The sequence below is a fragment of the Fulmarus glacialis genome, unplaced genomic scaffold (genome assembly GCF_000690835.1).
Source record: "Fulmarus glacialis isolate BGI_N327 unplaced genomic scaffold, ASM69083v1 scaffold2005, whole genome shotgun sequence".
Lineage (NCBI taxonomy): Eukaryota > Metazoa > Chordata > Aves > Procellariiformes > Procellariidae > Fulmarus > Fulmarus glacialis.
Genome location: NW_009213429.1, coordinates 31,645 through 58,060, shown reverse-complemented (window position 1 = coordinate 58,060; position 26,416 = coordinate 31,645). Strand labels below are relative to the sequence as shown.

General features: G+C 37.3%; 1 protein-coding gene across 1 annotated transcript in view; it reads left to right on the top strand.

Moving 5' to 3' along the window:
- The first annotated feature begins 231 nt into the window (after nucleotides 1–231).
- LOC104077072 (mitogen-activated protein kinase 1) overlaps nucleotides 232–26,416 on the top strand; it is a 34,187-nt gene continuing 8,002 nt past the window's right edge. The window contains exons 1-7 of the mRNA XM_009578178.1: nucleotides 232–315; nucleotides 15,468–15,540; nucleotides 15,803–15,992; nucleotides 17,673–17,862; nucleotides 23,748–23,864; nucleotides 25,680–25,794; nucleotides 26,370–26,416. The exon at nucleotides 26,370–26,416 is cut by the window's right edge and continues 73 nt beyond it. Of these exons, the coding sequence (XP_009576473.1) occupies nucleotides 232–315; nucleotides 15,468–15,540; nucleotides 15,803–15,992; nucleotides 17,673–17,862; nucleotides 23,748–23,864; nucleotides 25,680–25,794; nucleotides 26,370–26,416 (816 nt within the window). The remainder of the gene's footprint in view (nucleotides 316–15,467; nucleotides 15,541–15,802; nucleotides 15,993–17,672; nucleotides 17,863–23,747; nucleotides 23,865–25,679; nucleotides 25,795–26,369) is intronic.

Here is a 26,416-nt window from a genome sequence, read left to right as displayed (position 1 = left end):
GTATTTTATCATCTGAGCTAGGGCAGGTAAACCAGTGCAGATAATCTCGGTACTAACTGCACTGGTTTACACTTGCAGTCTGATTTAGGAAGGTACTTGGGAACAATGCTTCCAAGATGTATGCTGTGTATAGTCCAGCTCATATCAACGGGGTGTTAAAAGTGTGTTTAACAGGCAACGTGTAAAGCTAAAGTATTTCACCACAGATCAGAGATTACAAGAAGCAGTACGATGGCAGTTGATGCCCTTTTTTGGCATCACTCTGCTAGTGAGCAGATACAGGTGAAACGGGGCCACATTCTGCCCCTCCAAAAGGTATGTTATTAAGTTCTATAAACTGAAACAGCTTCCCCTCCAAAACTATATAAGGTTATCTTTTGTTTAAAGACTTATTCTAATACATTGTGTCTGCTATGAATGCTATACAAAATTGCCAACAAAAAATCCAAATCTCAGGTTCAGTTGACATACGCAGTTGGCTCCTGTGTTTTCTACTCTAAAATTATGAATGTGAAATACTAAATTTGGTATGTTGTGCTCTTAACTATTGCTCTTCTGCCTTGGGTGTGAAATGATAAGGAACAAAGTCTCAGTTTATATTGTACACTTGATAAGGAAAGTGTTGGATGCACTTGTTGTAGTTAAATGCCATAGCAACTGTAATGTTTCGTAGTGCCTAACATACAAGCTCTTATGATTAAATAAGGTTACTTATCAATCAACGGAGGTATAGGTTATGCAGTTTAATACGACATATTTCTTATCTTGCTTTGATTGCTAATGCAGTGAGGATCTGCAGAAGCTTCTCCCTTGGGGAGTGGGGTAGAGGGCAAACTATGAGTGTGCAGATGGAGATGTTTCCCGCAACTGCAAAATCCATTTAAATTTGTACACTTTAATGAAGGAAAGCAGAGCAGGCTCTGATGGTTTTGTTTTAGACCCACAGCTAATGTGTATGACTTGGGAGATGCTGGTTATTTACAAGTGCATTGTGCCATATGGCTTGTTATACAGAAAACAAGTGACTTAACTCTTAAAATCCTTCACTCTTTTCCTTGTTTTTCCTAATTCTTATATCTCTGGATTAGGGAGTTGAAAACAATAAAATTCTTTTAAGTATATTACTGAATAAAAGGGCAAATGAAGTATTCTTAGGGTAGTGCTGTTATGGTCAGTCTTCCATTTTGATTTTGCAGCAGAGAGAATAACGTTTGAGAAATATTGATCACAACATAAAATAACGGCACAGGACATAGAGGAAGATGTTGACTGAATAGACTGTACGCGAATGTTCTCTCATTTGGATTTGAAAACCCTTAAAGGCATGTAACTGTTTTCCCCAGTGCAGTCATTTTTAACCTAATCAGGTTTTGAGTAAAAATAAACTTAACAGAGCAGTATATTTACTGCTGTGTTGTGGTTGCACTTTCTCAGCTTCGTAAGCACAAAAGGCACGTTACCAGGCAAATTCCCATCCTAATGTCCTCCAGTTAAACTCCGCCAAAAATGTTCATCCTTTGACACTGGCTTGCATCTTACTTGGAAATTTTGTTGCTGGGGGTGAAGTGGTTAATAAGTGAATATCCACGTCAGTGTCCCTTTCTAACCTATTTTTTGTTTTCAGTATTTCCGCATGTAAAACTACGGGATGACCACAGTGCAAACAAAGTTTTAGCCAAAATCCTCAGCACTTTCTAGGACTGCAGGACATTCTTTGAGCAATTTAGTCATCCAGTCATGTTTGTTACTCTGAATTAATTAATCCAAATGTATGCAAATGTTTGTTTATTTTTTTTTTCTTCCCTTTCTCTTTTGCATAAGAGTTGTTTTGAGGGGTTTTCGTGTGAAGTTCTTTATGTGACTTTCCCTTTCTTTCAGTGATAGGGGATTATCAACCTCAGTGTCAGCTGGGACTGACTTTCAGACCACGTCTGAAGTTTCAGAACTACCTTTCAGACACAATATAGTGAGAAAGGTTTTCGAGATTGTCTCCTCCTTCCCAAATGTGTGGGTGGTTGGTTGTTTTTTTTTTTTCTTCTTTTTGCAAAAAAACCAAAAACAGCCTGTTACAGGCCATACTTTAAATACACTGAAACAGTGACAAAAACATGATTGAGTTGAGCTTTAAATTTCCAGTGTGAATTGTTCTTCATCCACTTGGTCAGTGGTAATTTGGCAAGGATGATCATTTGACAGTTTAAAACAAGTCATTTTTTTGGAAAGAAATGGCGAATGGGAATGTGATAGGGATGTTCTGGTTTATATTCTGTTTTTTGGAAGTCCTTTTTGTCATCGTGCTTATGTGAATGTGAAGTATTATCACTGCTGCAAATAACTGCATATAAATAATAAACATGAATGCAGTTGGAAGAAAACAATCTTGAAGCTCAAATCTTGCATTTCTTGGCCTGAATTGTACTGGGTTCTTACAAAGACATCTTTGTGTTACTGATGTGCTATAGAAGAGTGATACTAGAAGTTAAGGTAGTCAGTAGATGAACATTAAAGTAATACTGAAAAGAATATTTAAAACATTTGGCAGTAGCTTTTTCAAAGTTCCACTCCTTTCTACTGTCTCAGGGAAGAGCCCTACTTTTAGAGGATGGATCATTTAAAATTAAATCTGAGAAGTATATGCATGAAGAGGCACAAAACAGGAAAAAAAATCAGGAATAGAATCATCTACAAGGTGTAGGTATTTATATTAAAAGATGAAAATAGGAAACTTGATGGGCTTGATGGTTGCATAATATTTTCTTTCGAGACAGTCCAACGTTACACAAAAAGGTAGCATTTGCATCCCTCTCTGAGGGTCAGATTGGTGATCTGGGGTGGAGTGCTTAGTGGCAAAGATCAAAAACAGCTTACAATTTTTGTTCTGTTAACTATTGCATTGGTCTGGAGAGAGTACCCTGTAACGATAGAGCAAGTATAGAGATTCACGTCCCTGTTTATACGTGCTTTTATGGAGCACAGGTTGGGTATGGGTGTCGATACCTGGTAATTAACATGTTCTGGTCTGTGTGATATGGAAAAGAGGGGGCTGATACAAGTTAGCAAACCCTAATGGGTCCTCCTTAGTGCAAGGATCAGAGTAGAGAATTAGGGAATGTAATTGGTGGCTAGTTATCAGCTTCTTCCCTCTGGGGAGAAGGCTGAGGTAAGCATTTCCCTTCAGTCACTCAGACTTCTAGCACTTGCTTAACCTGACGTGGAAACACGAAAGGAGCAATTAGAGCTGCTTTTCCTGCTCTCCCCTGTGATGCGGCAGGTGGTCGGCAAGCTGTGCAGCAGGCATCAGGGACAGGACAGCAGCTACTTGCTCTGTTCGTATCAGAGCTGTCTTTAAGATTTATGGAAGATGAGAGGTAGCAACTTTCCCTGTCTGCCCAAAGTAATGGGATACTAGCTTAAGAGGTGAAGAGTGTGGCTCAGGGACACTTGCATTTTATAAATAAATACACATTTTCTTAACATAGCACGGTCCAGCCCACAGAAACAGAGATAACTTCTGTGATTTTTTTAAAGCGTGATTTATTAAGGAAATAAGGCTTATACGTTCACAGGATCTGTATGTGGTTGCATCAGTCCATCAGTACATGTGATTCTTGAACCTGTTGCCTGCCTTCCATCAAATTTGACAGATGGTAGAAGTCTTAAAGATGGAAAGTTTCTGCAAGTTTCTTAAAAATAGGTATTTTGCTAGAGTGAAGAGATCCTATGTGCTGCTCCACTGAGGAAGAGACTGCATCAGAAGGTCACATATGAGAAGTCAGACTCCCCCAAAGAGACATGACAGATGCCCCAGTTTCACGGATGGATTTATTGGTACTCTTGAGATGAGAAATGTGTATTTGTAGGACACCAGGCTCTGTTAGTTCAGTGAGCTCCTTGTTCAGGAGTGGGGATCTACAGCCCACAGAAGAGTTAATACTTTCCAACCGAGTAGGTGTACAGCTCAACTTGAGTTGAAAACTAATACTTCGCCAACATAGTAATTTTTTTAATGCTTTTTATGTTGATGCTTTGTCATAGCTTTCAGCTGTGATCTAGAAATGAAATTAACTGATCAATTTGATATTTAATAAAAATATTTTATGACATCTTGCTGTGGAATATTTCACAGCATAATGTAGGTTGAAAGAGACTTCCTGAGGTCATGCAGTCCAACCTCCTACTCAAAGCAGGGCTGATGTCAAAATTAGATCAAGTTGCTCAACTTGTCCACTCAATATTTCCAAAATCTCCAGGGATGGAGAGTCCACAACATCTCTGGGCAGCTTCTGGTTTTAGTGTTAAACCAGTTGCCCAGTGAAACTTTTGCTCTTAAAAACATGAGAGTTTCCCTTACCACAACTTGCGACCGTCGCCTCTTGTCCTTTGTACTTTTTAGCTCTGAGAAGAGCCTGGATCAGTTTTCTCTGTAATCCCCCTTTGTGTAACTTAAAAGAGCGATTAGATGCTTTCCACCCCCCTGCCTTTTTTTTCCCCTCTTTGCCTATACAAGCCCAGTTTCCTCAATTTTTTTCTTGTATGTTATGTCCTTCAGCCCCCTTGTGCATCCTAATGGTTTTCTGCTGGACTTGGTCCCATACTGGGAGAGAGGAAAACTGGACGCAGTGTTCCAGATATGTCCTCACAACAGTAATCACTTTCCTTGACCTGCTGGCTATGCACTTAAGAACGCAGCCCAGTCCATGGGTAGCCTTCATTGCTGTGAGCAGGCGCTGCTAATGGATGAAGTTAGATGTTGTTCTGATAATCTAGAAAATACTTTTACTTGCACTTAAAGTGAGGTATTTTAGGAACTTTTCAAATAATGCCTGAAAAAAACCCCAAACCCCACAACATTTTATTGAGTGATTTCAGTTGTATTTGATTTTGATTTCCAAATCGCTCAAATGAAGCGTATGGAGCCATAAACATTTTAGAATATAACCTTTCTTTTACTGTGTTGTAAGGTAAATTGATAGTGTATGTGAAGTGCAGCAAAGTGTAGTTTGTTTCAGGTGATTTATCCGTGTCAAACCTAGATTCTATTAATTGTTACATCAGTTACTAAGGAGAGTTGTTTGCTCATGAACGCATCTCCTTTTCAGAAGGGAGCTTATTTTCCATTGCTTTATTACAACTTCTGGGCATATGAAGAAGCTATTCTCAAACTTATCTTTTTGCAAGGTACATTAAAAGCCAAATATGCATTACTTCATTATCAGCTTTGACCAGGCAGATTAGTAAGATCCAAGTAGTAATAAATGTCATTACTTCAGATGCGGTTATTTGATGAGATATTGGTAGATACTTTGGCAAGATGAGGTTTCTCGTACTCCATCAGCATGCAGTAGGTTGGTTTCTGTTTCAGAGAGCATTCCTGTCTCCACCCCTTTCCGCTGGGTTTCTGGTGGCTGGGTGAGAGCTAGAGCAGAGGCAGCCTCGCGTCCCCTGCAGAAGGGACTGCACCCTGGCTTCCACCCAGGCAGGCTTCTGGTGCCCTGGCTGGCTGAAGGAAGAGCTGTCAAAAGGCTGCTCTGTGCCTTCCCAGGCCTGGTTGCCTTTTGGTGGTGGATGAAATACTGATTTGTGTGTGTATGTATATATATATATATGGCTTGTAGAAAGGCTTTACTAGAAATACTGTTCGATTAGATTTGGGCAGAATCTTCCATGACAGTCCAGTTTTTAGCGGAGTTGTGCACATGTTTTTACTATCTGTCTTGTTTAGCAGTACCTAAAATCACAACCACCTAAGTTTATTAAGGGAAAATCTCTTCTCTTGGAAGTTCTTCTTTTGTATTTTAAAAGAATTTTCATAAAATACTGAAATACTCTGTGGTGATTAGAATGCAAATGAGAGTTTTTGTTACATTGTAGAAAGTAATTCGTCTGTGTTGTGGGTATGTTTTAAGTACCAGCAACTTGCAATTAGGCTTACAGTTTATAATATGCAATTACTTCATTTTGCAGTTTTCCTTAGAATTAGCAGCTGTCACTGCAGTACCTTACTTCTCGCTTGTTTGGAGGGAAGGCAGTTTGCTCCACCAAATATTGCTGATGTGTCCTGAGTAAAACTTGAAGTCATTTGAGCACCGCAAATCAATACTCCCCAAACTGCTTCAGTCTGGAATTTGCCCAATTTTATTGGGATTTGGATGGTGCAGAGAACCCCAAATGACATTTGGGCTGACTTTTATATTGGATTTTTATGAGTGATTCATAATTGTGAAGTGTCTTCCTTTTAGTTACAGTAGCCAACATGTCTTAATGCTGATACCCTGTCTGAACAAAACACAAAACTGTTAAAATATTGAGGGGCTAGAGTTTACTGTTGGCATGTCTTTTTAAAAAGATGGAAAGAACATGCAAAAAATGCCTTGTAAGCTGATACTGGAGGGAAGTAACTTCTGGTGATGGCAAGATGCACACTCAGTGCTAGAGATTTGGGGTTTTTGTTTTGTTTTGTTTTGAAAGTGGAATACTGAACTAACCATGGCAGAGTGGACAGTAGCAATGAATTTGCTTTCTCTAGTGCTTTGTGATAGTTTTCATTTTGCACTGATGTTTCTACAGGCTTAGGAAAACCTCTGCTTTGACGTATGCATGAATGATTTTGTTCAGTGATTTATTTCTTTATTTATATTCTGTTGGAGTGAAATACTGTGAACTATCTCTTCTGAAGATTTACATCATGTGGAATCAATTAAATAAGCTAATTACTGAAAAATACAGTAATTGTCTGGATCTTGTGTTTTTTTCCTTTTTCTAAAGCTGATTTTAGGAGGAGTATTTGGGATATAAGCCCAATTAGAACCTTATTAGACGAAAGAGTAAACCACATTGTGGGATTCGTTAATACCGTTTCTACTCACAGTTCTCTGGTGGTGTTCTCCCTTCTCTCTAGGAAAGGGGAAATATTTCCTACACACATCTATAGTGCCAGCTTTGCTGCTAGGATGGTGGCGGTGGTTGTTTTCCAGGCTCCGGAGTAGCGTTAGTTGTGTAACTGGCCTGCCGTCGCTGTCTTGGTGGCTTTTTGTTGCCTCTTGAGAAGCAGTAAGCACAGGAGGAGGAAGTCAGCACTTCATCAGCTCATGTGTGGAGGTTTGCCTTTCATGACAATTGTGCCCTGACACTTAAGCTGTGGTTTCCATGACTGACTTGTGCTGCTTCTAAAGGGGCAGCCTTTCCTTCCATGCCTCGGGTCGTGTCATTCCTTCCTCCGCTCTTGTGCTGGTGCTTACAGAGTTGTAGAGTTAGCTGTGTTGGAAAACTGATTTAGCTGAGAAGTTACTTCATAGAAAATAAAATAAAATTTGAAGGTAGTAAGTTGATGTGACTGACGCAAAACCCTGTGAGTGCTAGTGCTGACACAGGAAGGGAATAGGGATACGCAGGTAAAGACTTCTTTACTGTTCCTGTTCGTAAGCTGCTTTGACTTGGAGCTGCTTCAGTTCTCTGAACTATCACAAAGAAAGCCACCGCTCTGACCAAAAAAGTGAGAAAGGGGCAGGGTTGTCAGGCACAAAAATGAGACTGAACCACAACCATTCCTTTTAATTCACTGAGCCCTTGGGTTGTCTCAGATGTTGTCGAGCTCTTACAATTTTACCCTGAAATGGATTCGCACAGGAATTGTCTTTAAGTTTATATATAGAGAAGAAAGATAGTGATATTTAATATCATCGTATTTTAAAAAAAAGCAATGGGTACTTTTGGAATGAGGGGTTTATTTCGCAGATAGCCAAAAGACCTTTAAACATAACAGTGAAGTTTGCCTAAATGTTAAATTTGGCATAGATGCTATCAAAGGAAATATTGGCAGCGGAGAACCTGTAAACTCCTAAAATGGGGAGGATAAGTGGGAAGGCAAGAAGTAGACAAAATACTAAGATGTAAGAGTTGTCTATTTTCTGAAGACCAGCTTGTACTGAAGTGGCATAAAATAGAGTAGGCATATACGGTGATTTGAAGTCACAGTGCTTCACAGCTAAAGGTATAGAAAGAAAAATACATATTAGAAGAGCTTGAGAGAAGTGATCGGTTTTTTCGAACAACTAAGATTGATCAAAACACCATGAAGTTAAATGACATCTTCAGCCAAACAATACAGAACCTTGGGTGAAATAGCTAATATTTTTCTAATACTAGTGTTAAGGTGTAGTTCTAGAGTTGCTGCTCCTCATAGTTCTGCTTAGTAGGTGCTAACAAAACATAAATCATCTGATCTGCCACACCCGGGATTATGAATTGACTGAGCTGGCAAAGGTAATTTATTTAACAGACTCCATTTTGCACGACTAGCTATTTGTTTTCAAAATACTCGGAGTGATCAAAGGAATTAAACTATTAAGTCATTATTATGTGCATAGTAAATAGTTTAAAATTGTAATGCTTTGGAAGGTTCCGTCAGATTTTACTTTCCAAATTCTGAAAAATAAAATTGTGCCTTTGTAACCTACTAGAATTATTTGAGTAGATATATGAAAATGAGTCTCCTATGGAAGGTTACAAAAGTGCCTTAAGAATTTGTGGCGTGAAGGGCAATAACCTGTAGTAGATCAGAAATTACCAAAGAGTAAAATCACTTATGAGTAATTATTCGCATTTGTCATGGGAGGAAAGAGTTGGCATAATTGTGCCAGAAACCTTTAATATTAGGATTGATTTTGAATGTTATGAGAAAGATGACTGAAAAAGTAGGTGGTGAAGGTGAAGGTAATGCAGTTAACCTCTGAAGCTTACTGGTTCAAAATGTAACTAAAAGCATGATAGAGCAGTCTGCAGTGATTACTTGAGCATCTTGCTATGGACTTGTGATAAAATAAAGGACACTGGTTTAGAAATGATATTTATTTCCCCCCCTTGTAGGAAAAGAAAAAAAAAATCAACCTTATAAGAAACACAAACAAAAATAGTTTGTTTAGGTATCTTCTATAATAAAACCAAAACAAAACCATAGCAGTGATCATTTGGTGATGAGCAACAGACAAAAAGGTATTAGGAATATGGATAACCTCATGAGTAGTTTGTGAAGCATGACAGTTGTTTTGCAGAGGGGTCATGATGAAAGATTTAGAAACAGGGATTCATATTTTCTTGGCCCCAAAGCAATAATCTATCCGCTGCTACTAGAATCCTGACAAATGAAAAACTACTTAAAAAAACCCAAAATGACACTAAAACAAAACGAAGATTTTTTCAAATAGCATGCAATTAGGAGTTTTCAGGTAGGGCCAGATTAACACTACTGCAAATTGGATCACATCTACTGTATAGTTATTTTAATGTTCCCTTGTTGCGCAGTCTTCCTTTGCTGCCATTTTTGTAGCATGAGATGCAAGAAAATGGGGAGAAATTGTCAGTGAATTTCAGTGTCTGCGGGCAGCCGTATGTCACAGCAGTGCATATTCTTCTTCTTCCCTTGACAAAAACAAGACTTAAGATAAATCTGAGGTCATCCTGTAATTTATAACTTGAGATAGTTTTCTGACACACTTGACAAATGGTGGAGAATTCAGCAATCAGATAATGGTAAGAGGTCCATTTCTTAAACACTCAAACTTTTGGCAATTCAGTACATAATTCTTCTATCTAAGCTTACTCTGAAGTATCTCAATTTTGAATTCAAGTTTTTTGCCCTCTTCTTTCATTATAAGCTATTAGGGCTTATGCATGTTTCCCAAAGAAGATAATATGTACAGCTGTCTTTTAGTAATCAACGGGGAGTGTCAGTAGCATACCAATAGATAATTCAGGAGTGCTGAATTACAACTTACTTGACTTTTGTCCCTCAGACTAGGATGAAGTAGTACGTGGTGCTCGTGTTCTTAAAGTTATTACAATCTTTTCATAGCTTGAAAAGCAACTAAAGCGTCCAGGCTGAGTTGTTTTTTGTTTTGTTTTGTTTTTTTTAAGAATCTAATATTTAGGTAGCTCTCCATTTTCATGGATCTACTAACTTTCCTACATGATAGGAATTAGCCTGTAAAACTAAATCTTTAATGGAGAAAAGTAGAAGTGTATTAAGATGCCCTTGTTTCTGTAGTTTATTGCCTGAATTCACAGCTGAGAAGCCTGGGAGATGTTCTGTTATTGAGAATCTCTTCTAGAGAAAGCTAATAAATCAAAACAAAAACTCTGAGGAAGACATGGGTTGTCTTTTCATAAACTGAGGTCTGTTAAAACAAGGTAAATACATCTTAATAGGAATAGGCACATACTCCTTTTAAAACCAGGTGCTGATTCTGTAAGTTAGTGCTTATAAAAAAGGTCTAATGAATGATATACTTATTTATCTTCAAAAATATTATAAATGAATGGAACAATGTAACAAGTATTTCTAGTAACCATAGGTGTTTACAGTTGGGGACAAAAAGTATATTCAGCGATATAAAAATGACACATTACTGGATGTCCTCAAATCTGAAACAGTCTTTGACTACTTTTATCCTTTTTCCAGTCTTTTCTCTTTGGTAAAATAATAATACACTGTAGCTGCTCCCTATATTTTACTTATCTAGAATCAGAAACTAATTATTTTGAAGAATCTGAAAGGGTTAATATCTGATTATAAGAAAAACCCAAAACAAACCCAAACAAACAAAAAACCAAACAGTCCGCTTCACAAACCTGCACCCATAACACCACCTTCCACCACCCCCAAAAGTTGTAGTGAACAGTCTGTTATGGTTATGGTACTGCTGGTTATGACTGTATCATAATACTGCGTTATTTTTCTTACAGCAGTCTTGAAAATAAGTTTAAGCTATTTGCATTGTAACTTGATAAGTATCAGCATGTTGTAGAAATGTCCACGATTGAGCTAAATGTAGACTGAAAGAAAAGATTAAAGCTCTTCATAGATCAGCTTGTTTGTTGGGAGTTATTTTTGCCTTTCCTCTCCTGGTTGCAAGCAGAATTATTCACTATTTCAGAAAGATTCTTATCCCTGGATATGCCCTTGGAATCTTGTTTCCACAGCAACAAAAAGCTACTGATAAAACATCCCTTTTAAACTTCAAATCAGTCTTTTATTTAGAGCTGTAATTAGGATGTTTGCCGGTAGCATTGTGTATTTTTATGTGTGTGTGTGCATATGCTGAGAACAGCCTGTAAAACAGCCATAAGGTGAATAATCCTAGAAGTGTTGGAAGAATATCCCATGACGGGGTAAGCCTTCAGGCAGCGTGGCAGGGGAGTACTGAGGATGGGGGTGCCGACAGAGTAGGCAGTTGTTTTTCAATGGTTATGTGAAGAAACAGCCCTCTGTGGGATGTAACTTTTGCCAGGAGCTGGCTCCTCTCCTCCCGGCAGCTGCAGCATGCTCTCACTTGTTCCAGTTCGGCTCCAAAATGAAACATGTGAAGAATAGAAATGGATGGAAGAACATGCAGCAGCCATTGTGGGTAGAAGGAGCTAAGCTTTGGCACTTGTCCCGATCTGTCTGGTGAAAAGCTTTCCTTCCTTGGGAAGGAATTAATGGGAGAGGGGCTACATGTCAGAGGTTCATCTGAGCAATTAGTATGCTGTTTTCTGTAGACTGCTCAGATACTGCGGTGCGCTTTCTGGTCATTGCGTTTGGAAGCAGCCCCACCCTGGACTTATTTTTTAAAAAGGAATTTGGTACCGGAGCAGTAGAAGGATAAAACACTGGCTTTAAAAGTTGTGTGGCGCAACTTCTTGGGTTATAAATGCTCATTTGTTTATTTTGTACAGCTGTGCAAGATGTTTTACTTAGTCAAAACTTCGTTGTATATTTACAAGATACTTAATATTAGGAATGATAAACTGTACTGCTAGGGCTTGTATTGATTTTCACGTGGTGTCTTAAAAGTATCTAAATAATGGTGCTATTGCAGGTTGTCACAGGATGGTAACCACAGCTTGAAATAGGAATAATGTTGTGTATACTAGAGTTGGGCAGTTGCAAAATCTATATTTAAATTTATCACATTACAGATAAATAGCACTCACAGCTGAATGGTTGCATCAGCTTGTGAGGCTGCACATCATTGGGGTGGAAATAAATCCTTCCTTCTGAATATTTAAGGTGTCAGTAACTAGATTCATCATAATGTGAATAGCACATAGACCGTTAAAGGGAAAGTTCTATGTGTGATGATGGTACATGTGGTTAATGATTAGAAACTAAAAGCTATAAATTATCACTCTAAAAGTTGTTAGTATATGAACTGTTATTCCCACTTTACAGATTTTTATCTTCTCTGGAAAAAAGTCTAGATAATTGAATTTTCTTGCCTTTAGAAGCAGTCTCAGTTAACTGCTTCAGTGAAAATACAAACTGTTGTGAGATTTAGTAGAAGCTGAAAGTCTAGACAACTAGGTTAGATTGTGCACACTGGGACAGCACTTCCAGAATGCAAATAATCTAAATTTAGGACGTGCTGGGTGGTGGATGGGATGTATATGTCGAGGTATTCCTTTTCAGACTGTAGGGGGAGCACAGGTGATGATGAGTCATAAAATTAGATCTCTAATTCTAGCTAAGGCTAAGCAAGATGAATGCTGCGTTAAGTGATAAGTAAGCTGTTATATTAACTGCAGCGAGTTAATGCATCGAGGGTTTGGATTTGCACTTTTTACAGTTGTTTCATTTGCGAACGCTACAAATGGATGCTGGGTGTGAGCAGCATATTTCTTCAGCAGAGTTCTGGAGAGTAGTGGGTAAATCTGGTGTTGATGGCAGGTAGCAGTTGGACGGAGATTGTGAGGAACAGGGAAAGCTTTGGGAAATGGTTCGGTCTGACCTACAAAGGATGCAATTTTGTTAGTTTACAGTGTTTCCTAGGTAGTGACATATTGCTATATGGTTTCATAGGCCAAATAGGTGTCTGATTGTAGCATATGTGCATGAGAGAACACATGACTCTTCAGTTCTACTGAAGTTCAGTCTAATATGTAGCTTTTACAGTTTTCTATAGCACGTGTCAAATTGAAAAAGCACTGTTTTTTAAAGGGCCGCAGAGTTTACTCAAAGCCGTATTTGCTTTGAGGGCTGTGACTCTGAGAATGTGAAATGGTGTTAACTTTATAATACAGACTCTCTGTGTACCTGTATTATGTATGATATTTAAAATATTATGCATAAGCAAGGGTATCTAACTACTTGTATGATTAGCTTCTTGCTCATAGGAATTGAGATAATCTTTCATACATTTAATCAAGTTACAAAAAAGCTCGTATTTCAGAAGGTGTGACAACAGAAATAAATCCAGTGTCCCTTTTAATGTTTCAACTAGGTAGTCTTTCAGTTTTGCTCTCCTTAGCTGAGGCTTTGCAGTGGTAACAGCAAGGCATGCTTAGCTACATTAGTGTGGTGAGATCTTCTGATACGAACAGAAAAATGACTGTATGCAGAATGTACACTGGAGAGGAAATTGATTGCATCTTTACTGCAAATAGTCAGCTTTTTTCCACACTGAATCATCTGTTTTATAGTTGAACCATCAAAAAGCAAAATTACCCATCCTTTTTTAAATAACAGCATAAACCTTTTGCTAAGAAAACGCTTCAAGTGAAACAGCTACAAGAGAGGAAATCTTGGTATATTTAATTGATGGATTCAAGTTCATTGAATCCGTACAAGGAAAGATGCATATTTTTCATCAATAATCAATCTTTGCTTGAGAAGCAAGAACTTAGAGATTTATCAAATATTGTAAGAGATTAGGAGCTTTTATTTAAGCAGCATCAATTGGTAAATATTGGCATTTTGCCTTTTTCTGCTCTGCATAGCTGCTGCTGTCCAGTACTTCAAAAGGAAGTAAGATTCTGCACTGTGGGAGAAAAAAATATGCTTAAGTCAATATGAAGAAGGAGGTAGGAGGAGGTTTGTTTATAATGATAAAATGGGCCATAGGCTTCTTTCATTTCTTTCCCAAATACAGGTTGTTCATGCTTCAGAATTATTTCTAGTTTTGTTTTCTGCTTGCAACTTACCTTACTGGTATATTGTAAACACCGCAGGTGATTAACTGATTAACTAAGAAAATTACTGTAGATGAAGTGCTCTTGAAGGCCACGCCAAGTTCCACTTATGGCACTTTGTTATTATCTGTTTTGGGACTTATGAACTGCTAATGTGTTATCTATACATATGTAATAGCAACAGTTGTAATGAATACTTGCTTAGCATGTGGAATTTCAAAGCACCCTGTGGAGTGCTTTGAGTTCAGTGTTTCTAGAGGCAAATAAATTGTGCAGTCTGTCTGTGGTTATAGACCAGAGTTAGGAATGCAGACAGGTCAAAGTGATTCTGCGGAAAAATCATGCAAAAAGGATGTCACTGCATATGCATGAGCTGTATGAAGATCTACTGGCGGCACAAATTATATGTCATTTTTAATAATGAAAGTGAGAAATGTTAAGCACTTTTGCATACAGTGGTAACAGTACTGTCTCAAAAACACCTTGTTGCACCATAAATCTGCTTAGTGGTAGAAGAACCTTGAAGTGGCTAAGCATTTGAATTCCTTTTAGGTCTCCTTTTCTAATTGGATTTTCATATTTCATTCTGCTTTATCTGATCACCAGATACCTGGACATCTCAGGAGAGTAAGGCCAATTAGGAGAGTTTCAAAGAATGTTCTGGGACTCGTTTATAGAAAATTGGTGGAATGTAAAGCCTGTTTGGCTGGTATGTTTATATTTTTATATGAAATAGTTGAGGCTAACAGAAATGTTTAAATGTAGGCTTGATTATTTTTTAATTTCCAAACAATGCAGTAGCGAGCAAAAAGAAATTTGAAAGGAACAAGAATCATATACACACATTTAAATTCTAATTTATTAAATTACCATATACTTTTAATACAAAGAAAAGTTATTATAATGAGATGCTTTGTCATTCATATAAGCAAGACCATATAAAACATCCTAAAATTTGTAAGGATTCATAACATTTTTACTAAATAATAACCTGAGTCCAAATTTTAGAAAATTACATATGTTTTACTGAGCCTTTTTGCTAGGCTCAGGCAGTGATACTCTTCATAAATGCGTAGGCATTTTGAACAGAAATACTGCTATACTTTATGGTATAGCTAGGAATGCTGTTCTGAGCTTCTGAAATCACAGTACTGTAAATGTAGCAGCCAGTGTTTTCTTTGATATGGGTCACCATCACCGTATTACCTCGTACCGCTGCTTGCTTTTCTTCATGTGTGTAGGCTGATATATTCTTTCTTTTCTCGATTTCTGTTATCTTTGGAATTGTACTTGGAAAGGTGTTTTCACAAATCCTCCATCCCTTTTGTTCTTCATGGAAGTGCCGACAGGGTAGATTGATGGAGCAGTAAAAGGTTGTGGCAACTGGAATTACTTGCAGGAGTTAGACATAGGGTGTGGAATTCTGCTGCTTGAAAGATGATTTCTGAAGGCTTTTCTGTGCCCCAGAGTGAATGGGCTAACTCAAGATGAACTTTTTGTCTCAAACTTCTTCTTGATTACAGCATATAGAAACAGACTCAAACTTGTTTGTTCCACAGGCTGATAAAGAGGATGAATACTTCTTTCTTTGTTCAGGTACCTGAGAATCAGCAGACTCTGAGTCAGTTGGGAAAGTTAATGACTTGTAGATAGCCAAATTGGCTGGCGATAGCACAACAAGATTTTGTCTGTTCATCAAACTAAAAGATACATGCCGCTGTTTTCTGTCTTCATTTGATAAAAAAAATGTAAACCAAATGCACCACTCCTATATTAGGTTGAATTCACATTCTTGCTTTCTGAATTGAATTCTGAATGGAATAACTTAATATTCCTTATAACTAACGTTATTGATTCTCTTCTAGTTCTGCCTATGATAACGTCAACAAAGTTCGAGTTGCTATAAAGAAAATCAGTCCTTTTGAGCATCAGACCTACTGCCAGAGAACTCTGAGGGAGATTAAGATCCTACTGCGCTTCAGGCATGAGAATATTATTGGAATAAATGATATTATCAGAGCTCCGACTATTGAACAAATGAAAGATGTGTATCCTTCCAAAGTTTTAAGTTATTCTGCGTAGTTAGTGATGGTGGTTGTCTTTTCTGTTTCAATTATTTCTTCCTTTTCATCTTCTTCCTTTCTAAATTTTAATAAAAGTTGGCTTCTATTACTGTAAATTGAAAGGGAAGTTCATAGTGTTTCATAGGTTTATAGATACATAGATGGATTTGATAGGTGAACATTAGTTTTGTTTTTTCTTTTTCAGGAAAAGAATAAAATGTTAATTTCTATCTTCCAAGAAAAAGAACTCGACATTGTAGAGATGATTTAGTTCAGTCACTTAATCCTAAAACTATATTGGCTCTTAATAGAACTGTCATTAGAACTGATTGCTTTGAGGAGAAAATAATATGTCCAGACTTTGCTATAGTTGTCTAAAATTTTCTTAAAGAATAGAATGGATACATCGGGGGGGGGGATAAAGCAAAACACAACCCCCAGTTTTGCAGTGCTTCCTGCATATGTGAAAAGTCTGAAACTGCACATGGGCAGGTAAACATGCTTGATTAATATATGCGATTATGGCCTTATTGTTATTTCATGGAAAACTTGGCTTTGTGTAGATATGACTTCATGTGGATATCTAATGTATGAAGTAGTCTTAGCTGGGGGTCTCTACCTGAGATACAAGGCCTAGTTTAGAGTCAACCAGCTTAGTTTCCCCAAGTCCGTGTGCATTGGTTCCTGTTGGTTTTGTGGGTCTTTGCAGATGTCTGCCCCATAAAAGGCTTAAGTGCATGCAGGCAGAAACGTGTAATTGAATCTAGGTATAGGTTTTCACTTCATAAATTGTCAATATATTATTTGAGTTCAGTCAGTCTTATGTCGGGTTCTGAGGTTGCATTTCTGTGGCCATTTTGACTAATGTAAAGATGTCTAGTTGTGTGATCCAATCTGAATACCCAGAGGAGAGGATGGGAAGGCCTAACTGGAATGGCAATAGTAGTACGTTTTCATGAAATCGTATTGCGGTGAAAAGTGATCATGGAACTACACCTCAAGGGTTTTGCAGCCAAATTGAATTAAGGGAGAAGAAAATTTTACTTAACTCATTCCTGCCAAAGCAGAAAAAAAGTCCCTTTTCTTTACGTTCATTCCAATCTTAGAAAAAAAAAATCATCTGACTGAAAATATTAGGATTTAATTTTGGTAAGCAAAGGACTGTTGTGTTCAATGTAGCATGATAAATATATAGTAAAGAACAACAGCTGAATTTTTGAAGTGGAGAGATGGCAGGGAAGACTGATCAGAAATGATCAGGTCTTCTACCTTCATGCTTTTATGCAACTGGAAGAAAGTATCTTGAAGCTTATTACTTATTAAACTAAAAACCAGTCTTTATTTCTTGGCAAGCAGGATAGGAATCTGATCATACTAAGATTCCAATAAAAATCAGGCTCTAATATAAAGAAATAGAGGTTTATGATGATTAATTTGAGAGGACCATGTGCTGATGCCTCTTAATTTTGTAAAGAGCTGCATCATGTAACAGGATTGATTTGATTCAAAACTTGTAAAGCAAGAAGCAACTACATGGTTTTGTAACTGTCATGAAACAGATAAATAAGAGAGAAAAATTGTTACAGAAGTTTCATCTGGTACTGTATGTTGATATCTAACATGACACTACGTTTGTTTTGCTGCCTTACATCTGATGCCTGACAGATACATTGTGCAAGATCTTATGGAGACAGATCTTTACAAGCTCTTAAAGACTCAACACCTCAGCAACGACCACATTTGTTATTTCCTTTACCAGATTCTGAGAGGGTTAAAATATATCCATTCAGCCAATGTGCTTCATCGTGACCTCAAACCTTCGAATTTGCTGCTTAACACCACTTGTGATCTCAAGGTTAGTTGAAATTTCTTACAAATTTTGCTCCTCGTAAACTACCTGCTATAACCATAAATGTGGTTTTGTTACTGGGTATTAATGGGATTTTTATCCTGGAAAGATTGCTAAAACATTATTGGTTTTGATAAAATAATTATTAAGAATTGAGTGACTAAGAACTCACTGTTATGCTATTTTAATGAGTGCATCACTGTTTCCATCTGGAGGCTGACTTTGAAACAGCCTCTTTGGAAGCTAGGTGAAAATACTTACCTGAATTGTGTTCACCTAGAAAGTAAACTCAAACTGTGTATATTTCAAGTCCTGGTTTCTCTGTGTTTAAACTGTTAATTGTTCAGTGTTGGAAAAGGACTTCATATTAGTGGCCAACTAAAATGGCACGTGAAATTCAGTGCTGATTAAATGCACAGCAATTACTCTGAGAGAGAACGTTCCTAATTTACATTTCAGTGATGGGCTCTGTACTAGTTAGTACTACAGAAGGATGGTCTTAGAGCTGTTATGATTCTTGGAAATGTCAGCTCAATGCTTAGTGGCATTCAGTAAAGCAAACCAAGTATGAAGAATTAGAACAGAAATAGATAATAAAACAGAAAACATGCCATTTATAACTTCCTGTTGTTTTTGAGTCTTCAGTTCTGTGTGATCGCAGTTATCACACTTCTCCCTATTATATCCTTTTAAAATGAGGAGATAGGACTTCAAAGTACTTCTCTCCATATCAGGAAGAACTATTTAGCCTAAGGTCTCCTCTGCTGGAAGATACTGCTTGAGGAGAAGAAAGAATACAGTAGAATTTGATAAAATTGTTAGTGGCGTAGGGAGGGTGAGTAGAGAACAGTTGTTCACTGTCTTTACCTATTAAAAAGGCAGGGTGGGGGGAATGAAAGGAGCAGGTGGTATGCTCAAAGTGAAAGGGCATAGTAGTTAACTTGCAGCATTGTTAAGCTGTGGAATTTGGTACCACAGAGAACTGTAGATATTACAGATAATGTGACTTAAAAAAATAGCAAGCAAGTTTGTAGAACAAAAAGCTGTTGAATGCTACGTCTGGTTTAGAGTCCCATGGTGGCAAATCCATAGAAGGTGAGAGAGACTAGTAGAGAAGCACTGGAGTATGTTCCCTTTTACACTTTACGTTTATGTATTTGCTGTTGACCACTGATGGAGCGAGATTACGGAGTTTACATTACTTTGATCTGACATGGTACAACTGTGTTTGTTGCATACTGTGTTGCACCTAATCACACTTTGTTTTTTATAGTAGCTCTAGCTTTCTCATTTAAAAAAAACCAACCAAACAAACTACCCTCTTTAAAATGTAAACCAGTTGCTGGCCATACAAGTTTGTCACAATTCCAAGAAAAGTCCTTGCTGTTCATATGCTGGTCCATTCTAAATACTGGCTACACGATCAGTTTGCTTTACATTCCCACTGCTACTTGTCAGCTTTTCCTAATGCACAGTACTGCTGGACTGGTCACCTCTGACTCTTGCTATGGGATTTCAGCAGCTGTTATTACATCAGATCCCTTCAAAGCATTAACCCCTTAATGAAAGAAACGGAGTAAAATCTGCGATGACTATGTGGTAGAAGCATGAAAGAACAGTTTGAGTGTAGCTCTGTGTTATGTGCAATTAAAAGGCAATAAAATGATAAAATAATAAAAGGCAATGTTTTAACACAAGTAAGATGGTCATGAAAAAGAAGGTAAGCTCCCTGTATGGCAAAATCATACAATATGACCTTAGTAAGAACTGTTCCAGTTTCTTTACACAATTTTAAAAACAGCATGCCACTGCAGTATGTGCTTCCTAGTGCAGAATATGGTAGTCTATATGACAGAGCATATGCTTTTTCATAACCTAAAGGCAACTCTGGTGTTCTATTAATACAGCATCTAAAGTTTAAACAACAGAATTGGAGAGAAAACTAGTACGTGTTAGGCCTTGTCTAATGAATGCTGAACTTGTACTAACTTGTTTCTTTTAGGGCCGTTCTGCAAGTCTGTGTGTCAGCTATGTACATGTGCATGCTTACAAAGTTGATTATTATACGTAAACTCAAAACACAGCATACTGTGAAAATGAACAACTTAAAATCGTACTTTTGGAAGAAAGTTTATTCATCTTCAGTGGTAATGCTATTAGCTTCTTTAATGGCGTTATGAGAGAGCTGTTGATCTCTTCTGGAGCTGAGTATCCTACAGGTTGTAACAAGAGATCCTTCTTTTTTCTCCCTTAAACATGACCTCGACTTGTGGATCATAGATTCCATTTCAAGGAAAGAAATGTATGAGTCTCTATTGACACAATTTGTCTGTGAACCCTTTAGCTTGTCCTAAGCAGCTGAAAGGCTCAGGGCAGAAGTGCAGAACCTAAAGCTGTTTGTTTCCTTAGGCTATGCTACAGACTTAAATGAGACCTTAAATATGACTTACTACATGGTGAATGAAAGTTTGTGAAAGTACATCATTTGACTTAACGACTGTCTCTTGTTAGATATTTTCAGTGAAAGATTAGATTTGAGAGTCCATGAAAACTACTACCTTGGAATCTCTCTCCAGTGAGAGTCCTGGGTAATAAAGATACTGGTCTTCTCTTTTGCAGCCTGGCATCTTTCCCATGAATGAGATTAATGTATACTGACATGCTACAGGCTGGAATATACTCTAAAATAGTATCTAACATTTTTAGAAATATTTTCACATGCTTTCATGATTATCTGCATCCAACAATTTGACCTGTTTTGCAGTTTTGTAGATTAAATAAATTACATAAAAACTATCATGACCATATAATTTTCCTAGGCCAGTGGCATTAATATTTCAGAAAATTGACTTTAAAATTTATATACTTAAATAATCAAAGTTATTTTAAACAGATTCTGAACTAGTATGTTGCAGTGTCTTCAGTGTACCAGTTTGCTCTAGCTGAGAACCTACTTCTTTGACTTGGTTAAAACATTAACACACTGTATCAATATTATTTATAAGTTGTGCTTTTCTATCTACATAGTGAATACTCTCAAGTATTAAACATCCAAGAATTGTTAGGTACTTTGATAGGCTTGAAAGGAAAGCGATGAGAGAGGGTTTTTTTGAGGAAAACTGCAAGTTATTGTTTGTTTCAGGATTTTACCGTTACTCTAGAGACACAACTGTTTCAATTACCATCTTATCATTAACAACTAAACTTAATGGAAGCCTCTCCTCTTCCTTTTATACAAATATATACATACACATGCACAGACTACCCAATGATACAACTTCAGGTATTTCGGTGTATTAGTAGCACTGTTGGGTGTCATTTTGTTTGCTTAGTAAATGGTCATTTGTACATGATCCTCATAAATCTTTCCATCTGCTTGATAGCTTCATCCAATTTTAAGCCATCTCTGTTTAAAAAAAAAAAAAAAAAAAAAAAAAAAAGGAAAAAAAAGAAAAGCAAAGCATACCTGATACTGATTACAAGAACATTGTTTTCAAGAAGTGGAAGCTAAGTATATAAATAGAATGCTGGCATTTATTTATTTATTTATTTAGTGGGGCCATTATTCCTTCTCTCTTAGTAGCATCTGTTCTGTCTCTCCAAGGCATGAAGCACTGACTGACATACCTGGGTCTTTCATTATGCAGTTTTTTATTCTCTGCTATGACTTAGTCAAAATGCCAAGAAAATTTGCTTGTCATTATGTTGCTCTCTTTTGTTTTAGTTCTGATTGAGAAACCTACCTTCTTCTGGTGCTTTGACTTTTACCAATTATTTTTCAAACAGGCATAGAGGATTCGGAATTTTTTTATTTCTCTGAAATAGGGTAGTTGCTTCGTTAAATGTGTTCTGTTGCCACAGGGCAAGGACTGTCTGGCCTCACCAGGGTACAGTCAATCTCTTTGCTTCGTCCCTTGCACCCGGGACTTCAGGCAGAACGCTGGCCTCTCCAGCTTCTCTTTTATTCTGCCCTGCTAATGCTCCTGGTCAGCTCTGCAGCTGGTGAAAACACTCTTAACAGCCAAAAGCCTCTTTCTTGCAGCTTCAACCTTGATGCCTTTCTCACTAATGGTGTTTCTTCTTTTCTGCTTAACCTGTTTCTGCTCTAGTCGGCAGGGGCTTTTTGTTATTTTAATGAGCTCTCTTTGTCATTAATCTTTCTTTCCATCCCATGTGCATTTTTCTACTTGAGTTGAGAGATTCACAGACACCTTCTTTAATTCAGTTCTTTCTCCTCACTGTGGACCAGAGAGTGTCTTTCTTTTTTTGTCTTAATAATAACAACAAATCATAGCACTTTGCTTATGTGTAATACTATAATTCTGCACAAGTCTCCTTGCCGATAGTGTTATCTAGCTTTTTTCTGAGGTTAGGAGGAAGAGGTTGCAACAATTTTGTCTGCCTGCATAATTATTTTCTGAAGTCCATAAAGCTGTCCTCTAGAGTTTCTTCGCCTTTGTCTTTACAGGAGACTTCTGATTATTTGTACTGATTCTCTTTATGTAAGCTGCTAATTGCACAGAAGGCAGCTGCTCTGTTTCCGTAGCCTGGGAAAACTTTGACATGCTTAAAAGGGTTCTTTTTTGTTTTGTTTTCTAAGGATCCAGGGTTTGGGGTTTTTTTAAATATGTAGCTAAAGTCAGAGGAGTCATCCCATGCAGCCTGGCTTATGAATTTAATCATTGCCTTTTCCTCAGTCCCTCTGTTTAACAGTCAGCTGCTGAATCTTGTCTTTCAGATGCAGCTTTTAGTCGGCTGAATCACTTCTTCCTTAACTGATCTATCAATTGTTTCACGGGCTGTCCCTCCAGGAGAATAAAGGAGTAGGTTGCCAGGGTACAATGAGGTTTCTGCATTTTTGGTAGGATTATCCATTACAGTCTTTATTGACTACAGCATATTATTACTTCACATTTTTAATATAATGCTACTCCTACATTTGATGCCTTGTTTTTCTGAGAGTACATATTCTTTCATGCAAATACACTTTGTGTGGAAATTGATCATTCTCATAAACTGGTAATAGTTTGGTGGTAGCAAAAGCATATGAATGTGTCTAATGTGCCACTCAACAAGCTTGCCATTTACCTTTTGGAAGGTAAGAAAGGAACAGCTGCTGTACTCTACAACACTGTCTTTCTTCACATTTTGAATTTTCTTTATTTCTCTCTGGAGAGAGGACACTAAATAGCTCTGAAAGCCATGGAGCCTCCTTACCAGAGTATAGATAAAAACACTTTTTCCTTTTTGCTGAACTCACTAGTGTAGATCAGAATTTATTTTTCTTTTCACGGTTAGATAACCTGTATATTTTCCTGATACAGGGTTGAGAAATATTCTCTTGTGTTTTTTTCTTAAGCTCATGCTTCCTTCAGCAACCTATAATTTTTCTCCAGTCTACCATTATCTCATGATTGGATAGGATGTTTCTTGTGCAAAGATGCAGTTATGATGGTAGCTTTTGTAAAAAGGGGTATTGAACTTTGCTACAAATGTGTTGGTCCGTAATTTTGTTTTCTGGAAATCTTAATCTCTTTCTCTTTTTGTTTTCTGGCAAATTTCTAATAACAGGTTGGAGCAGTATTATCTTGCCACCTATCTGGCAGAGAAGGTGTTAAGTAAGTGGAACATAAATTGTGCACCAGGAACATCTTTTTTTCCCAAACCGTTTATTCTTCCTGGCCCCTGCATGGCCTAATCGGATACTCTTTGTATTTACATCCAAAACATTTTGCTTAACCTTTGTGCAGTAATGTGTTTCTGAAAATATAGGTTACCATCCCTGTATTTGTAGGTGTTAATCATGGGTTGGGGAATGGTGAATTAGTAATGTTGTAGTATTGGAAACTGTATGTCTAATATGCTTTTTTAAAAAATTTCTTTAAAACCAGATTTGTGACTTTGGACTGGCTCGTGTTGCAGATCCCGATCATGATCACACAGGGTTCTTGACAGAATACGTAGCCACACGTTGGTACAGGGCTCCTGAAATCATGCTGAATTCTAAGGTAAGAACCATAGTGGACTGCTATGGTGCTTCTGTTGCCAGTTATTCACGTGTGAGTACCAGTTTTGCTTCCCCTCTGCTCCCCTTCTGTGTTTTTAGGATCAGAATGCATGCATAGTCTTGAGGAAACGTGGTAACGGATTTGCAGTATAGCTACTGGCTTGCAATGAATTTGTGATTCCAGATACAATTATTGGATACCACACCTGAGTAAACATGTGCATGAGCTCCCATGTGTCCAGTTCCTTACCAATCATGAGACTTCTTTCCATCAAATGCTTGTCCACAGAGCAGGACAGAAGTACTAGCAATGAGAGCATTTTACTACTGTCTTCATCAAGGCTTGCAAATGTTGCCTTAATATTATCTTGACATATTGATTTAGGTTTAGAATGTATAATGAGAGTGAATCTGATTCTGAAGGCCTGTGATCTTTGTTGTGTGTCAATCTTAATTGCATTCCCATAGTCTTAATGAAATCATCCCTTTTTTTTTTGTACTTCGAATTATTCTTATGTTCTGTGGCTGTTTTAAGATGTATCCAGTTCCTGCATGGTGTGAGTAATGGGTATCCTTCATAACCTTTGCATTAGTTTCTACAGCTGCACATTTGTTCACAAAATATCTATGTGGCATCTGTGTCTGTATTTTATATTCCTCAAAGACTTTGTTGTTTCTGTAGGATTATTGCTTCATTGGTTGTTGGGTTTGATTTGTTGTGGCAATAGTGTGTATCTAATGCGCTCCTAGAAAATAGTCATCTGACCAATCAAAGGGGTTTTTTTTCCAGCTTCTTGTGCTTTAAACTCGCATTGAGGCCATAAACATAGGGCAACTTAACCTTATTTCTGGATATCCACATAGATTTATCAGCAGCTTTTACAAGGAAGTATTTTGTGTGTTTCTTAAGAGGTGGTCAACTTAAAATTTTCCTGGTCTACAGCCGGATTCCTTTTAGAATTATAGTGCCTTGAAGACAAATGGTCAAGTGATCGCTGAAGCGGGTGCTGAGGTGGCTGTGGATTCAGCAAAGTTATTAGCTTTTGTTGGAAGCTCCCAGCTAACGGGAGCAGGAGTAGTGGGCAGCAGGCTAGGGGAGAGTAAGGCAAGGGACCTTATGGGGCCAGGGGTTCTTGAGGTGAACTTGCCCCTGTGTTACCCAGGCACTAGTGTAACTAGTGTGCTTCTGAACAAAAGCCTTTTTTTATGGGTAACACAGGTTATCCATACGCATGAAAATACGGCCATTTGTTTCATTCTTATATCCTGTTTACTTTTGTTGGCCTTCTCACATCATCTTTACTACTTACCTGTTGTGTTTTACAAATCAGCTAACAAACAATCTATTTTGCCCTTTCATCCCTTTGATGCGGAAGGCTTCTTACTTGTGTGGTATTCAGATCCTATTAGGAAGAAGGATGGCTTTTTTTTTGCATGTGTTTAGCATACTGTTAGGAGCTATAGAATTAAGAAGAATAGCTTGTTTCCAAAATCTGTTAGTGTAAAGTGGTTATAAGACTGGGGAGTCTCAAAAATTTGCAGTTGGTAATATGTTTAGCTAAACTTAGAGAATCCTTTGGAAAAGTGTATCTTGCCTACTTCAGTTCTTGCAACCCCTTTGAATTATTAAGAATAATTCTTAATTATTTCATTCTGTACAGAAAAATCAAACAGCATGAAAAAGCATGACTCATCTAAAAAAAAAAAAAAAGGAAAGATCTATTTGTGTGCACTTTCAAAATTTACTAAAGTAACATGTTGCTGCAATTACGCAAAAAATTTCTTTGACAAAAGTGTGTTTCCACTTTACTTGCAGGGTTACACCAAGTCTATTGACATCTGGTCAGTAGGCTGCATTCTGGCAGAGATGCTCTCCAACAGACCTATCTTTCCAGGAAAACACTACCTTGACCAACTTAACCATATCCTTGGTAAGCTTTCTGTAAAAGTAGCATTTCTACATCTGTCTGTTTCTCTCCATTTTTTCCACCAACTAAACTGGTCTTGGTCACTCATTTCTTTCTCTTGTTGGTCAGTGTGTAACATATGGATCTGTAGGTGTATCATCTGTTCCCTGTAGTTATCTCTGCAGTGATTTCTACAACAAATCATTGATTTGGGGGGCAACTAGAGGATACTTACCAATTTATTTACTACATCAGCAGAGATGTTTTTAAAATAAAAAAATAAAAGAAAAAGCTCAAATATACTATTAGGTCCAGGTCAAATTTTTTTTCAAATTTCTATAGATACGCCACTTAATTGGATCTTTTAAACAGATTACTGATCATTAGAAAACTCAAATGTATTTATTTATTTACAAGAAAAAAAAACTTAACCCTTTTTAGTAAAAGTTTCTAAAAAACTTTGAAGGTATTCTGTACTCTTAAAACATTTAGTTTGAAATCTTCCCAGCAGTTTTAATATTGAGTTTTAGCAAATGTGATATAACTGTTTTCATGTGCTTTTCATAGAATGCAGTGCTGTTTGTATTTATTTTTTTTAGGTATACTTGGATCCCCTTCCCAAGAAGATTTGAATTGTATAATAAAT